The sequence below is a fragment of the Lytechinus pictus genome, chromosome 4 (genome assembly GCF_037042905.1).
Source record: "Lytechinus pictus isolate F3 Inbred chromosome 4, Lp3.0, whole genome shotgun sequence".
Classification (NCBI taxonomy): Eukaryota; Metazoa; Echinodermata; class Echinoidea; order Temnopleuroida; family Toxopneustidae; genus Lytechinus; species Lytechinus pictus.
Window position 1 is genome coordinate 19219638 of NC_087248.1, and position 18053 is coordinate 19237690.

Here is an 18053-nt window from a genome sequence, read left to right on the forward strand (position 1 = left end):
AGTTCTTCCCCAATGTCGCTTTGATTGCACTGTGCAGGCGCACGCCACAACGCCCAATAAATGAATGCAAGCAAGATGTGACGCCAAATAGAGGGCGCTTAACCTTATTTCGCCTGTATCATGATTTATTTTGTATATTTTATTTATTACCCTTGTATGTATGAAAAATGTGATATTATCTGAATAAAGGCTAAAAAGCATTTTTTTTAAAGGATAAATGAGGAAAAATATCCCAGAATCAGAATGCAAAAGAAATAGCATAAATAGTAGGTGGGTGACGTCATTGGTTCCCTCATTTCTACCATGGACCTATGAAGAGATGGACATTCATCGCTTAGATAATGAATTCACTAATAGGTGACTGTATTAAATTGTCATCTGAATAACATTCTCTTCATACTAGTCTTCTTTGGTCCTATGATCGTTACCGTGAGAAGGGACTGAAGCAGTTCGTGATTGGACATTTATATTTCACAAATTATATGCGCAGTTGATAACAAATCAATGAAATAATGGAAAATCGATGTGCAGTTTTCGTTTACCTTTGGTAATATTAGTTCCATGTGTTTTATTTGGGGAAATGTCTGCATATTTTAATATAGAGGCAATATTGTGATTGATTGTTTACCATTTAAAATACAATTTTCCCAAGTTTCTCCATAATATTCCAGATATAAAACGTGGCACATAACACGTATAGATCGTGTATCTCTCAATGTTATTGAGGTCCTTATGTGTGAGCGGTAGTTAGCGGATCGAATAATATATAGTTTATATCCTAAAAATCGTCTGCTTCTCAAGTTTGCTGCTCCATATATGAAGCATGTTGACTGAAAGGCACATGCTGAAACAGGGTATCAGCCAACAAAAAATCAATACCAGGAAACTGTTCCGTCTTCACAGATACCCTTGGTAGTTATGGTAATTGCTATTTTCATAACACCTGTATGTTCTTATTAAGATGCGCATAACCAGGTGACGGTGACTATCATTGGATCAAAGAAATGCTCGCGTTAATCGTCCATTTTTTCATATAGGTCCATGTTTCTATATACATGCACTGACCAGGATGTGCATACATGTTTTGCTGAATTTTGCGAAAATTTAAACATCGGAACTTTCTTATTGTACATCCGATATTTTTAACATCCCCACCTTCTCTCTCTCTCTCTTTCTTTCTCTTCTCCCTTTTTTGTTTTGTTCTTCTTCACCTCTTCAACTTTTTCTTCTTCTTTTTCTCCTTCTTCTCCTTCTTCTTCTTCTTCTTCATCATCATCTTCTTCTTCTCCTTCTCCTCCCCCTCTCTCTCTCTTCTCTCTCTCTCTCTTTCCTCGTCTCTCTCCTCCTCTCACTCTCTCTCTATAACGCCTCTTATGTTTTACTTTTAACCCATATCTTTCTTATCCGATATTGTGTGTTCTCATTTCGTGATATAGTGATACATCACATTTATTATCCAAGCCTACAACCATTGACGTCTAACTTGTCATGTTAATGGTCATCTAAAAGATGGATTAATACCCTCACATTTCTGCTCACCACTCAGATAAACATGATAAATAGGACATTCCAATGACCTCGTCACCATTCAGCTCAGACGGACGGCAGGAGCAGACGACATTAGCGGGCATCGTATGATAGTATCGGAATTTTTTTTTTGGAGATTCGGTCTAACGAAATGGCGCGCTTCTCACTTTTGCTTCTTCTTGTTGCGGTATCCTACCTCGATGTCGGTGAAGGCATTTCATTTCAGGAGCTCTTCCGACAAGTCTGGTAAAAGATGAATTCCTTTGATTTCTTTTGTCATTTTTCTTTTAATTTCATTGATTAAATGAAATGAGGGCGTAGTACATTGGGTATTAATTATGTACTTTTTGTAAGAATCGTTCTGTATAACATACGGTATTCTGGCAAAATGATTATGATGCATATTTCACTTTCCTCTTATTTATTTCGAAAATAATATAAATAAAATACATTTAAAAATCATTTATAAATTTCATTTTTGGGGGCTAGAATTTAGATCATTTATATGAAAAGACATGTTCCTCCAACTCCATCCTTTCTTGAATAATGTTCTTTGATGATTTTACTCATCTCTCGTAACAGGGAAGAGTCTCCTTACGATAAGTTGATTCTAGAATATCAGTGGGCTCCATCCTACTGTAAAAAGGTAATTATGAATTTCCATATTCGTCGCTATCGATTCATCCACTTCATCCTTGCATTTGTATAAACGTTTGAATACATAAGGGAAGAAGAACGATATCGGGGAAATTGCATTTTGTAATGTATATATATATAGGGAAAGTGCATTTTTTTCATGTTGAAATTTATGGATGTGAGCCCTAAAAGTGAAACATAATGACTACATAATGAAAAAAAAATAGAAGAGGAAAAGGAAGTCATACCAAAACATATAGAGAATGTAGAATAGGATGGTGGAGAAGAAGAAGAAGAAGGAGAAGAAGAAGAAGAAGAAAGAAAAAGAAAAAGAGAAAGAGAAGAAGGGTGAAGAGGATAGATAAAAAGAAGAAGAGAAAGGAAAAAAGAAAGTTATGAGGGGAAAGGGAAACAAAATTTAAAGGTGTGTGTCTGAACGAGCTGTTTGTCCGGACAAAAAGGCACTTTCGAAAATTTTGCAAGCAATATTTAAAATCATTAACTATTTGAAAGTGTTAAATAGAAGTATGAATATAAATGCAAGTTTGGACATACCCAGTACAAATACAGATCAATGCCAAATATTCTCATATTATCATCGTTAAGAAAGTATGACTTATTTTGATTTATTTTAAAGATGGGCCCATTTGAAAGGTGTTGATGGATCGTTAAAGCACTTGTTAGACCACCATTTTACTTAAGAACAAACGAAAAACTAAACTACCTAGAATAAAATAGGAATGAAATGAGCTTTCACATAGAAAATACTCGGAGAGAGTGGATGGAATGTGGGTATTATGGCATAAAAACAAATATTAATCTGTGACAGCATCCAAACAGACTTGATAAGTTCATGAACTTTGATTATACGTTTTCTGAATCCATTTCTTTAGGAGGAATGTAAAATTAACAGATTAGCCAAGAAAGAGTGGACAATCAAATCTCTATGGTGAGTAAATTCCTTCGAGTCACATCTACCATTTACCGATTTACTTCCACTGCGCGTTTGCTTTCATCCAACCCCACACACCTCTCGTGGACATTCCTTTGTTACGGGAATGATTTTTAAATGTTTTTTCAGCTGATGCCTGATGACGTACCATTAATAGTCAAGATAATTTCGAATCTGAGTTACTGTAACTCGGAATAGAGATGCAAGCAACAACCCACGCAATTCCAGGGGTCCGTTTCATAAAGCTGTTCGTAAGTTAAGAGCGACTTTAAGAACGACTGGTGATAATTTTTACGCTCTAAACCATCGCCAATGAATCTACCATTTACCACAAGAAAGGATCACCAGTCGTTCTTAAAGTCGCTCTTAACTTAAGAACAGCTTTATGAAACACCTACCTGGTCAAATTTAACGCACCAGAGAAAAAATTAAACAAAACCTTAAGAAATCAATTACATCCGGAATTATGAGCCCTTTGACCTATAATCATTACGAATGAAGAATCTAAAAAATACCAAGTCCCTTGACCAATGAACTTTTCAAATGGTGAATCTCAAGAATGACAAGAGTTTCGACCGATGAGCATTTCGAATGACGAATCTCAAGACTGACGAGCTTTTTGACCGATGATAATTTCGAATGACGAATCTCAAGACTGACGAGCTTTTTGACCGATGATCATTTGGAATGACGAATCTCAAGACTGACGAGCTTTTTGACCGATGATCATTTGGAATGACGAATCTCAAGAATGACGAGCTTTTTGACCAATGATCATTTCAAATAACGAATTTTTAAAAATGATGAGCCTTTTGACCGATGATCATTTCAAATAACGAATCTCAAGAATAGCAAGTATTTTGACCGATGAGCATTTCAAATGAAAAATCTAAAAATTGAAGAGTTTTTTTAAGGATAAGTACTTAAAATGGAATGTTCTACGTGTATGTTCGATGGCATCATGGCTGTAGTTCAGCCACGGTACGGACGATATTTGTACATATGTGAAAATTTTGAACATTTTTTGTTTAGGATGAACATAGATGTACCTTCATAATGTCAAACCTTCATATTGATGAACCTTCAGATTGATAAACCTGAATTGCAAATCTTCAGAATTATTAAACTTCAGAATGACGAACATTCAGAATGACGAACCTTCAGAATGACAAACCTTCAGATTGTATTATCTTTCTGAAGGTTTGTCATCAAGAAGATTCGTCATTCTGGAATTTCGTCATTCTGAAGGTTCGCCATTCTGAAGGTTCGTCATTCTGAAGGTTCGTCATTCTGAAGGTTCGTCACTCTGAAGGTTCGTCATTCTGAAGGTTTGTCATTTTGAGGGTTTGTCATTCTGAACGTTCGTCATTCTGTAGGATCGACATTCTGAAGATTCGTCATTCTAAACATTCGTGTCATTCTGAAGGTTTATCATTCCAGAGGTGCGTCATTCTGAAGGTCTTTCATTCTGAAGGTTTGTCCTTCTGAAGGTTTGTCATTCTAAATGTATGTCTTTCTGAAGGTTCGTCATCAAGAAGGTTCGTCATTCTGAAGGTTTGTCATTATGAAGGTTCGTCATTCAAGAACTTTGTCATTCTGAAGGTTTGTCATTCTGATGGTTTGTCATTCTGAAGGTTCGTCATTCTAAAAGTTCGTCATTCTGAAGGTTTGTCATTATGAAGGTTAGTCATTCAAGAATTTTGTTATTCTTAAGGTTCGTCTTTCTGAAGGTTTGTCATTCTGAAGGTTTGTCAGTCTCGAATGTATGTCTTTCTGAAGGTTTGTCATTCTGAAGGTTCGTCATTCTGAAGGTATGTCATTCTGAAGGTTTATCTTTCTGAAGGTTTGTAATTCTGAAGGATCGTCATCAAGAAGGTTCGTCATTCTAAAAGTTTGTCATTATGAAGGTTTGTCATCCAGAAGGTTGGTCATTCTGGAATTTCGTCATTCTGAAGGTTCGCCATTCTGAAGGTTCGTCATTCTGAATGTTCATCTTTCTAAATGTTTGTCATTCTAAAGGTACATCATTCTGAAGGTTAGTCATTCAAATGTTCTTCATTGTTAAGAATGAAAAACCTTCAGAAAAACCTTCAGAATGACAAACCTTCAGAATGAGTAACCTTTAGAATGACGAACCTTCAGAATGACGAACCTTCAGAATGACGAAACTTTAGAATGACGAACCTTCAGAATGACATACCTTCAGAATGACGAACCTTCAGAATGACAAACCTTCAGAATGACTAACCTTCATAATGACAAACCTTCAGAATGACGAAACTTTAGAATGGCAAACCTTCAGAATGACATACCTTCAGAATGACGAACCTTCAGAATGACAAAACTTCAGAATGACGAACCTTCAGAATGACAAACCTTCAGAATGACAAACCTTCAGAATGACGAACCTTCAGAATGACAAACCTTCAGAATGACGAACCTTCAGAATGACAAACCTTCAGAATGACGAACCTTCAGAATGACAAACCTTCAGAATGACGAACCTTCAGAATGACGAACCTTCAGAATGACAAACCTTCAGAATGACGAACCTTCAGAATGACGAACCTTCAGAATGACAAACCTTCAGAATGACGAACCTTCAGAATGACAAACCTTCAGAATGACGAACCTTCAGAATGACAAACCTTCAGAATGACAAACCTTTAGAATGAGGAACCTTCAGAATGACATACCTTCAGAATTACAAGCCGTCAGAATGACGAACCTTCAGAATGCCGAAATTCCACAATGACGAGTCATCTAGGTGACAAACCTTAAAAAATGACGAACTTTCAGAATGACAAACCTTCAGAAAGAAAAAACTTCAGAAATACTTACCATCAGAATGACGAATGTTTAGAATGACGAACATTCAGAATGACGAGCTTTCTGGATGACAAACCTTCACAATGACAAACCTTCACAATGACGAACATTCAAAATGATGAACCTTCTGGACGACAAACATTCAAAAGGCCCAACCTTCAGAGTGACAAACCTTTAGAAAGACAAACCTTCAGAATGACAAACCTTCAAAATGACGTACCATTAGAATGACAAACCTTCAGAATGACGAAACTTTAGAATGACGAACCTTCAGAAAGACAAACTTTCAGAATGATGAACCTTCAGAATGACGAACCTTCAGAATGACAAGCCTTCAAAATGATGAACCTTCAGAATGACAAACCTTCAGAAAGACAGACCTTCAGAATTACGAAATTCCAGAATAACGAACCTTCTGGATAAACCTTCATAATGCCGAAATTTAAGAGGGACAAACCTTCTATCTATCTGTGTATTCCCTCTCCTTCTCCCCCGTATCTTTCTGTCTGTATCTCTTATCTAACTATCAATCAATCATTTTTATCTGCCTGTCTCTCTAGTTTTATTTTTAGCTTTCAATCATTCTCTCTGATTATATTAATTCATTTCTATCTATTTTTTAAATTTTATTATTTGTCAATATTTTTCTCAGGGCCTACAAGAATATTGATGAAAACCATGAAAACAAGCTAATAAATTGCGAGGGCCCTGAATTCAACAATGATGATATCAATGTAAGTTCTATCTTAATAATGTTAAGAATGTAACATGGTATGACTCGGCCAGTATCGAAACCCACGACCTCCCGTTCTTGAGGCGGGCGCTCTACCCCCGACCCATCATATTCCATGACTATGAATGCGGAGAGTATATATGAGACATGAACTAGACACAATGTCGCGTATTCTGAAGTCAGGTTTAAATTAAACTCTGGTTTAAAGTTGTGGTTTAACTATGGAAAGGCAGATGTAACATAAATTTCTAATATTAAAGATCAAAGTATCGACTCATTTGGCTCTCAAATCATTCTTGACTGCCTGGAAAGGCTACATAAGATAGTGTCTTCTCCATTCAAGAATTAGAAAAAACCACAGTGAACATAAGAAAGGTACAATGTAAACAAAATTCTGACATTTTTGGCTTTCCATAATTTTAGCACAGAGTTAGACCACGGTCTAAGTTAAACCCGACTTCAGAATACGGGCCAATATCTGTTAGAGTGTAGCCGGGGAGTGTATATGGGCGAGCAATGAGAACTTTAATCAAGACTTGTACATGCATTTTTCAACTGATATTATTAAAACATAAGAATGACAATGGTTTCAAATGTTATTAAGTATAAAAGTAGTTTGACGGAGTGTGTGGTGGTGATCGCATACATTCGTAATTCCGAAGCTTCGTTATTCCGAAGGTTCGGATATTCCGAAGGTTCGTTATTCTGAAGGTTCGTATTTCCGAAGGTTCGTAATTCCGAAGGTTCGTTAGTCCGAAAACGAAATAAGGTTTGTAATTCCGAAGGTTCGTTAATCCGAAAACGAAATGAGGTTCGTAATTCCGAATGTTCGTTAGTCCGAAAACTAAATGATTAACGAACCTTATTTCGTTTTCGGACTAACGAACCTTCGGAACAACGAACCTTATTTCGTTTTCGGATTAACGAACCTTCGGAACAATGAACCTTATTTCGTTTTCGGATTATCGAACCTTCGGAATAACGCCACAAATGTTCGGATTAACGAACCCTATTACGTTTTAGGATTAACGAATATCGAGGTATAAGCAATTTACGTGTTTCGGAATTACAAACCTTCGGAATAAAGAACCTTCGGAATTACGAAGTGTAACCGGTGGTGATGATATGTGGGATGAGTAAAATAGATGTGTGTGTTGAACTATAGTCGTCCTTTTGTTTTGCACGGATCTACTGCAAGTAAAAATAACGATATCGTGGTTATGGATGGTCAAATATGATTATGCATGAGGGAAATACAAATCTGGCGGTAATTAAATTGCTATTGAATTTCTTACAATATTTTCACCTGTCTATTCCACAATAGGACATACGCCCGCAGTTGATCAAGAAATGGCCTACATACAAACGCGGAGAAAATAACTTGAAATACTGGTAAATAAAGTATATCACTACGTTATACATGTATATATTTTTTTTAATGAAATAAAAATGGTGGGTGGATGATGTTATCGAGTAAGAATTTTATAACCCATTTGATATAATCGATAAAATCATGTTTAGTTTTCGGCATTATAGATAAGATATTATTAACAATATTACGTAAGAGTTGAGATTTTAAGCAGTGTTTCTCTTCTAGGGAGCAAGAATATGTTTATGGGTAAATGAAATACATACATACATACATACATACGACCTAGCTGATTTATAAGCAGATATATTTCGTTTTTATTTTATCGAAGGATCTTCTTTGTGAAACTTGAAAATATGAAGAGTTTGGTTGCAAAAGAGGTTTGGTCCATTTTGGACCATTCCGAGAAAAATCATGTTTTTTATTTGTGAAACTTTTGTTAAAAGGGTTGTTTATATCTGTCCCCCCCCCCCCCTCTTTTTATTTCCTTACAGGAAAAAGAACTATGAGAAATATGGAAAGTGTGTAAACGATTTGGAAAAGTTCAACACCATGAAAAAGTACTTCAAAAACACGATAGAGCTCTCCGACAAGTACAAAATAAAAGAGTGAGTAACGCCATGCCTTGTTGAATGATTTTGCTTAATCACATAGTTCTGCTTTTCTAAGGACGTATTTAAAATACATATTTTTTTGTTTGTGCATGTGTCGTTTTGAATTCGGTGATATGATGATGGGTATCTAATTTCCCGTTAAAGGCGTAATATTCCAGTTTTAGTTTATCTTTCAGGGGCCGCGGAACGGTTTTCAAAGTAGGGGGATGTGCAAAAAGTGGGGGGGGGGGGGGCTGACCATGCAAAAAATCACAATCATATGTCATTTTTTCGTTTTTGTACACGGTTTTGGAAAAAAGTGGGGGGCTGAAGCCCCCCCCCCCCCCCGCTTCCGCGGCCCCTGTCTTTATTGTAATTGACACCAATTAAGGTATTTATCTTAACCAGTATTCCCAGTGCATTGGTTGTAGTCTGCGGGCACAGACCCTTGGTATTCGCATAGTGCATAATGTAGAGACTGAATTAATGAGACTAGATTCACTATGTACTGTGGCTGGATAGAAAGAGACTTTTGAGTATAGTCTTCATTCTAGACATGGTTATAGTGAAAGTGTCAAATGTGAGTTTTTGCTTGTAGAATACATCGGTTGGTAGGGAGAAGGGACCATCAGGTTACAGTGATTATTTTTTTTAACTCAAAATTTTGCTCGCCTCTTTCCTGCCCTCCAACCGATACTCTGGGCAGGCTGCTGCTTGAAATTGCATTGTTTGATTTATTTCATTTTATGTAATGAAATCGATTTTGTAACTTGTACATATGAATGTTTTTGAAGTGCCAAATAATAAATAAATAACTACGGTAAGTAAATAAAAAAAATAAATATGGATTAAAACTTCGCACCGCTGTTACAGCCGAGGGAAGTAATAAGAAACGTTCGATCTTGTACTATCACGGGGCAGGCAATACAATACTATTTACCAATTTGATATCTTACTAAATGCAAAGGTGAAATTTTCCTGACCTGACTGAATATTTCCACCTGAATTTTTCCCATTCTCTTTGCGCAAAGAATCCTCCACAATGGCGATAATCCCGTGAATCCGTCCGTCACTCCCAAATATATGTACAACGATTTTAAGTCAGCTATCAAGAAGTACATCAACAAGGACCCTAACATCAAGTGCTATGTACGTATTTCATTTATTTTGTCTTTTTTAAAATAAATAATTGATGTATGCAGGGGGCCATTTCAAAAAACTAATCGTAAGTTAAGGACGATTACCTTGGGCGCAATTAGTTTTCACGGGTGAATGATATTATGCGCCATATAAACTAGAACTGACTCCTCGAAACAACGTTAAAGAATTTTTTTATTGCATAGCGCCATCTCGTTGTTGATATGGCTTATAATAAATCAACGTTTAAGATAATGGGATCTAATTAACTTCACTCTGATTTGATTAAAGTTCTTCCCCTCATTTTTCAGAATTAAGGAAAATACATTTACTCTTTAATTAAAAAAGTACAATCGAACCTTTCATTGAATACTGATTGGTATTTTTGTAGAATATCAAAACAAATTCAATACAAAAACACAGTTTAGGAAGTTATCCATCCAAATTTTCATGTTTGCTTGTTTCTTCTTTTTTTTTCTTGCTTCTTTTTTTTCTTTCCTTCCTTCCTTCCTTCCATCTTTCTGTCTGTCTTTTTCCCTTCTTTTCTTTCTTTCTATATTTTTTTCTTTCTTTCTCTCTCTCTCTCTCTTTATTTCTTTGTCTTTTTTTCTTTATTAATTTCTTTCTCCTTTACTCCTTCCTCACTTTCTTTTTTCTCTCTCTCTTCCTCCTTCCTCTCCGCTTCTTTCTTTCTTTCTATTTTCTTTTTTTCTTTTTTTCTTTCTTTCTTTTTTTCTTTTTTTCTTTCTTTCTTTCTTTCTTTCTTTCTTTCTTTCTTTCTTTCTTTCTTTTTTTCTTTCTTTCTTTCTTTCTTTCTTTCTTTCTTTCTTTCTTTCTTTCTTTCTTTCTTTCTTTCTTTCTTTCTTTCTTTCTTTCTTTCTTTCTTTCTTTCTTTCTTTCTTTTTTTCTTTCTTTCTTTCTTTCTTTCTTTCTTTCTTTCTTTCTTTTGTTCTTTCTTTCTTTCTTTCTTTCTTTCTTCCTTCCGTATATATGCTAATCCATTTTCAATGAAATTAACTTGAGAATAGATACTAAAACGTGATTATTAAAGAATTATAATGTAAATTACTGAAAAGGTATTTTTAAGTGGACTTTAATACAACCTTTGAAGGATTATTACATGTCATTGACATGGATTCATTCATTGCAGTCATGCCTTAATTTTGGCGCAAACCAAAATTTACATCACGGCAAAGAATACCTCCTCGTCATCCAAGCGTTAACACATACCACACAAATATGGTATCAAATATTTGGGTGAACATACTCTTCCAGGTCATAGATAATAATTATGTGTTCATGATATATATTTTCCCTTAAATTAGACATTTGTGAGGTGTCAAGTTTTTTTTTTTATTATTATTTGCTAACACTGTACATACACGTGTCTGTCTGAGATCCACTCTATCATGTTGATTGAATTTGTTTATTTCTTATTTGTTTATCTAATTATTTGTTTTTTGTTTGTTTATGCATTCACCCCCTTCCTTTGTTTTGTTCTCTATTATGATTTCTTCTTCTTTCTTTTTCTTATTGTTGTTTTTATGATTATATGATTGTATTTTATTGCGGTCTTTCGATATATTTATCTTTTTGTGGCAAAGTTTCACGTCGGCCTATGAAAAATTTACATAACTGTTTTTTGAAGGCTCGTCTCCATAATCCATGTTTGTTTTGTAGTGGCACATTTGACTGCATGGAAAAGTATTTTCTAAGAATTGAACATTGTCTTAATCAATCACTCGTCTTTTTTAATCAATTAATTACCATGGTAACATGCAGGAAAAGGAGAACAAGCAGTATATCTACGAGATCGATCTGTGCTTCAACAAGAAGTTAGAAGCAATCAACTGTGACATTTCCGAGAAGATCGATGACGATTATAAGTGTGACATCGAGAATAAGATCGAATACCCCAAGTTCCCGCATTTCCATCTTGGTGCATAATACTATGGTGCACAATACCATGGTGCACAATCACGTGTCACGTCCGGCGAGGTTCTCGCCAGACTATCCGATTGACGTTAAAGACATTGAGGACAGCGTTAATGACGACAATGAAAATGAGATGGATAAAGGGTTTTAAATTTTCTTGGAAGGTGCATATCACTACAGAAGTTTCGAGTACGAAACTTTAGGCACCGATATACTGGCAAACCGGTTATACTTGGCTAAGAACTTTGTCATGACACCATGTGATGCTGTGGACAACATTTTCTTACACATGTTGTAGTCGAAATCGCGTCTTTGACATTTATTAATTGATTTATTCAGTCGACATCCTATAAAGGGTCTAGGTCTTCTTTCTGGTGTTATGGGCTACCGTTATCCAATTTGTTGTTGTCACTGTTTGTTAAGTGTGTTTTAAAACATGATTGTAAGACGGGGGAAGCGATACACTTCAATTTAATGAAAGCCTCACGAATAAAAGAAAATTAAAGGACAAGTCCACCCCAACAGAAAGTTGATTCGAATAAAAAGAGAAAAATCCAACAAGCACAACACTGAAAATTTCATCAAAATCGGATGTAAAATAAGAAAGTTATGACATTTTAAAGTTTCGCTTAATTTCACAAATCAGTTATATTCACATCCTTGTCGGTATGCAAATGAGGAGACTGATGACATCACTCACTCACTATTTCTTTTGTATTTTATTATGTGAAATATGAAATATTCCAATTTTCTCCCTGTTGTCGTGTGAAACAACGATTAATTCCTCCCTGAACATGTGCAATTACTATTGTTTAATACTATATGTTTCAATCAAGTTGGTCCTTATTGTCAAGTCTGTAAAAAATGAAATATTGTATAATTCAAACAATAGAAAACAAAAGAAATAGTGAGTGAGGGACATCATCGACTGCCTCATTTGCATGTCACTGAGTTGTGCATATCACTGTTTTTGAAAAATAAGCGAAACTTGTCAATAACTTTCTTATTTTACATCCGATTTTTATGAAATTTTCAGCATAATGCTTGTTTGATTTTACTCTATTCATTCAAATCAACATTTCTCTGGGGTGGACTTGACCTTTAATGTAACAATATCGACTGACAAGAGAACATACGCTTTTATACATGTTTTTTTTAATGAAGAAATAAATACATATTACAATCATAATCGGTGTTTCATTTAATAAAAAGAGTTCAAAATCATCACTAAAATAATTCCTGCCAATATACTTCTGGTTCCAACATAACCTGTTTCAATATACACTCTAACAAATTAAATGTTAAATCAACATTTTAAAAGGTTTGAGGGGTGACAACATTTTATAAATGTTGCATTTACCTCCTTAAATGGTTCGACCTAACGCTTAAAATGTTGGATTTAGCCTTTAAGCAAGGTTGAAAATAACATTTTGAAAAGATTGCACTTTCAACTGTTGATTTATCTTTTCATTTCTTAGAGTGTACGCCGTAGGTGGCGTTATCAAACAAATCTTGCATGGGGTGTAATTCAGCTCGAGAACATTTTCTTCGAAAACTAGCTGATATAAATTTGAATTGGACATTATGCTAAATAATAACTGAATACTACGTGAACAGATAACATTGAATTATCATTATCAGATTGGTGTCAAATTATGAACGTCAAATATGTATATTTCCACATACAAAACAGGCAAATTCCAAACTTCTTAAAGGGTAAGTTCACTCTGACAAAAAGTTTATCAGATAGCAGGGGAAAAGTATTGGTGGAGGAAATACAAAAAAGATTGAAAAGGTCATTAGTATATTAATATTTTGATTCGTGAAGTCAGGGGACATAATATTGTATACTAAACAATCAATGGAATATCATTATCTAAAAAAAAATTGACAATGGTTTTATTGTACCTTCAGTACACAAACAGGCTAATTATTTCACAATAACAGTAAATTTATGTTTTTGTCACTGTAATAAAAGTAAGACCATTGGTTTAAAATTTTGAATTTCGAATGGAGTCATGAATGAATGGATGGATAGACAAGCAATGAGCGAGGCAGAGACAGAGGAGAAAGAAAGTAGGACCTGGATACAAAAATACGATACATTCAAACCAAACTAGGCACTGCAATTGACCTAAATTTGTGCGGTTAACAGATATATATATTTTTAATTTATCGTAATTCATGTAATTAGTTTAAATTGAATCAACTCGTCGTTGGACGGGACGAAATGTGAGATAGGAAGTCGGGATGTAAAGATGACTAGCTGATGTGCTAGTGCTGGTCTACAAATGTAGACCCACATCTGCAGTGTGTGTACCACAGCTGATTCAACGAGTCTGCTCGCTTCGCTTGCTCTTTCAGGCTGGTTTAATTGCTTCGCAAACCAGCAGCAGCGCGCTTCGCGCGCTGAAATCCCACCTCACAAGCCATTCAGAGTCTGCATAGCAGACTATGCTAGTGCTGTTGTTGCTGCTCTGCTGATGATGATAGTGATGATGATTGTGATGATGATGAAGGTGGTGGTGATGATAGTGATGATGATTGTGATGGAAGGTGGTGGTGATAGTGATGATGATGATGATGATGAAGGTGGTGGTGATGATGGTGGTGATGATGATGATGATGATTGTGATGATGATGAAGGTGGTGGTGATGATGATGGTGGTGGTGATGATGATGGTGGTGGTGATGATGATGGTGGTGGTGGTGATGATGATGATGATGGTGATGATGATGATGATGATGATGACGATGATGAAGGTGATGAAGGTGAAGATGATGGTGGTGGTGATGATGATGATGATGATGGTGGTGGTGGTGATGATGATGGTGGTGATGATGATGATGGTGATGGTGATGATGATGGTGATGAATGTGATGATAACAAATCAAGAGTTATTATTTTAAAAGAGCTAAATCCACTTTTACGTTTTTCTGTGATTCAATTTTTTTTAATTCAGCATGCACTCTTCCTTTTTCCCAGTTGTTTTTAAAATATATTATGATAGTACTGTCATATTACATTAATTTAATCCTGCTTTTTTTAAATCTAGCATTCAACATTAACTTTTGAGAATTTTTCAAATGTTTATTTTTCATGGATTTAGCTCCTTTTGGAATAAAACCTTACTTGAAGGTCCATTTTTACCAACTTAAAACATGTTTAATATTGGAAATTGAACACAAAACACATAAAAATTGCGAGAAGTGTACATTTTACATCATATCTGATGTTTATCCATTGAAAATTTAAAAAAGGAAAAAAATACTTCTTTTTAGGACGGTCGCTTTTTAAGTTGAAGGAGCTAAATCCAAAAAGTATTCATAAAAATAGTAAAATGATGCCTAAATTTGCACAGATGGTGTGAACTTGTATCCACAACATATGCCTAAAAAGTTGAATGCATAAATTTATGTAAGGTAGTAAAATCAACTAACTTACCCGGTAGTGGATTTAGCTACTTTTGGAATAAAACAATGATGATGATGATAATGATGATGATGACTACAATCAAAATATATGAAGGAATATAGTAATTTTGAATCCTGGTTTAACGAAAATGTGTGATAGTTTGATAATCATTTTTTTTAATTATTGGATTAGGACGAAGTTCTTGTGATTTTTTTTTAATGTTTGTTTTCAAAATCGCTTTGTTTTTTTTAGGGTTTCGTTTATTTTGAAACCCATTGATTCATTGTTTAGATTTTAATGGATATTTCTGTTTGTTAGATAGCCTTTTTCAATTCTTTTGGGCCAATATGTGAATATGTAATTGTGCTAGTGATTATGTAAATATTACTGATTTAATTATATTAATCATGACAAATTTTACGTTATGCGGAAAGGGCCGTTGTGGAAAGCAGTTCTGAAACTAACAATACTTCCCTGTATAAATAAAACTACAAATAACAAATAAATGAATAAATATTCAGAAAATGATATAATATTTCACCCACCTCTCTTTCCTTTTCTCTTTTTTTCTTGGCCATGATTTTTTTTTTTGGGGGGGGTGTGGGACAAGTGCCCCCAGCCGCCCCCATTTGTACGCCAGTGGGAACAAATACATTTTATTATTATTTTTATTTTTTATTATCATTATTAGTAATGTTATTATTATTATTATTCATTGTCAAAAAGAATAATTGATAAAGTTTGACGAGATCTACAAATCTACTCTGCATAAAAAGCAAGAGGGCGCACTAGCGCAGCCGGACAAAACACCACGTATTGCGCTATCGTGCATGGAATATGCACATGCACTGCGCTGCACATGCATACTAGTTACTGCAGCTCGCTAGCTATCGCCATTCATCATATCATAGCTAGGCAGCCGGTCTGACAGCGGACGACTCTTGTGGATTTACCATCAAACTTCGTGAAAACTATCTTCAAATGTTGCAGTTCACGCCACCTCCCCCGGTTGCGCAAGTACAACCCAAAATGAACGAGATTCCAGAAAAAATAACGGTTCAGTGTACGCCAGATTATCTGGCCGAATTAATGAAGGATAAAACAACTTTTGGGATGGTTTCGAGTATGTTTGGGCACGTCGGGCGACTTCTCGACGATGGTAAGTTTGCAAACTTTGTTAGTGCGCGGCCTACATAGCTAGGTTGTGCGGGACCAGTGTGGCCGGTATACATTCTGTGTGTGTGAAGTGTGCATGCATTGAAGCCATAAACTTCGGCTTGTGTGTTGTTTGGGACATGTGCTGGAATGCGATGTGTTGTGCTTGTAACTTTCTGACATGCATCTATCTGTCTCGTCCACTTACACCAGAATTTCCATTGTATGTGTCACACTCACAGTGCCTGGAAATATTTGTAGTCATTGCATTGGTATTTGTGTTTCTTTTGTAATTAATTTATCACTAAATATCGGAACTCAAATCAAAATATGATTAGCCTAATGCCTGGTCAGGAATTAATTCTGAATCGAAAAGTGACAGCAGTGTTGAGTGTACTGACTACTGTACACTGTGACTGTACTGTAGTCTACTGGCAATTCAACCTTATTTTCCTTAGGCTTAGGCCTAGAAGTAGAAGGCTAGATCTGCAACTTTATTGTGTGTAGTTTGGCCGTAAATAAATAACGTTAAGTTGCATCTATGAATCAATTAATTAAAGGCCAACTCAGTCTTCAACAATCACAGTATTCTAACAATCAACACTTACGTATTAAGCCAAGGGGGGGGGGGCATATATGTGCACCTAACAACATTAAACTTTAAGAGTAATCATGATTTTTTTGTTACCGGTAATAAAAAAAAATCAGGTGATAATTTTCCTTATAGTTATGAATTTATAATCTATGACTAAGTGTGCCCAAAATCTCATGAAATTTGAGAGATATATTATTTTATTGGGAAAAACCTCAGCCAGTCATTTTCAGATTGAACAAAAAGATGGTTCCCCATGTCTATGCTCCCATTCACTTTTTGATGAGAAATGCTGCATTTTGTGGTCATCATATGAAATGCCGGAAATTGATTAATTTCCCACCATTTTTAGTCAGATTTTTTAATGAATTTATTTCTATTACATACATGTATACAGTTTGTGGTCGTTGCATATCTTCTTTTCCTAGAATCGCGCGGATACTTATGTGTACGCAGACTTAGGGACCTTAATACTATACATTCAAAATCTGTGATTTGTAGGCATCTAGACAAAGAAAGTTCTTGGAAAACATAGCAAGAATCAACCCTTAAATTTTTGTGTTTGCATAATAAATCATTATTATTACTGGCCAATTCTTTTAAATTAATTTTATAATTATATCAGATTTTTTTAAATTTAGTATTGGAACTGGTAAGTGTACATTACAAACAAATACAGTTTATATTTATAAAAACAAACACATTTTATCTCTCAGAATTAATGCATGATTTATAATAATTCTACCACTAACAATGTCGAGTCACTTGTTTATTTCCCTGTTCATTCATATCGATTGATGATGGACACTAATAGTAATAGTTGATACTGGTACCAGCAAATAGTGTACTTGTCATCATAATGTTGACTCAATGTCTGACTGATGAGTGATATTAAATAATTGATAAGCACCATCAAGTGATTGTTCAAGAGCTTGAACAAATACCGACCTTTCATTGAGCGTCAACTTTGTGAACTTGTTTACTTTGTGTTTATGATTAATCCATGTAGGCCTGCAGGTACATACATGTCTTTTTCTGCCAGATTTATGAAATGGATAGATCCATGTGCATGATTGAGGGAAAAAGAAAGAATGAGTTCTAAACACTTCCCGCTTAATATTGATAACTCGTTCGTTTCATTTTGCACATAATCCAAATTGAATTTCCATTTTGTTTTCAT

The 18053-nt window shown here is 35.0% G+C and overlaps 1 protein-coding gene across 1 annotated transcript; it reads left to right on the plus strand.

The window, feature by feature from the left end:
- Positions 1–1553: 1553 nt before the first annotated feature.
- Positions 1554–13332, plus strand: LOC129258344 (ribonuclease T2-like). The gene is made up of 9 exons (XM_064098567.1): positions 1554–1773; positions 2110–2173; positions 3057–3112; positions 6597–6678; positions 8002–8069; positions 8541–8654; positions 9671–9788; positions 11559–12191; positions 12876–13332. Exons 1-8 carry the CDS (start codon positions 1679–1681, stop codon positions 11721–11723), a joined length of 762 nt encoding a protein of 253 aa, XP_063954637.1. The 5' UTR covers positions 1554–1678; the 3' UTR covers positions 11724–12191; positions 12876–13332.
- Positions 13333–18053: the final 4721 nt, after the last annotated feature.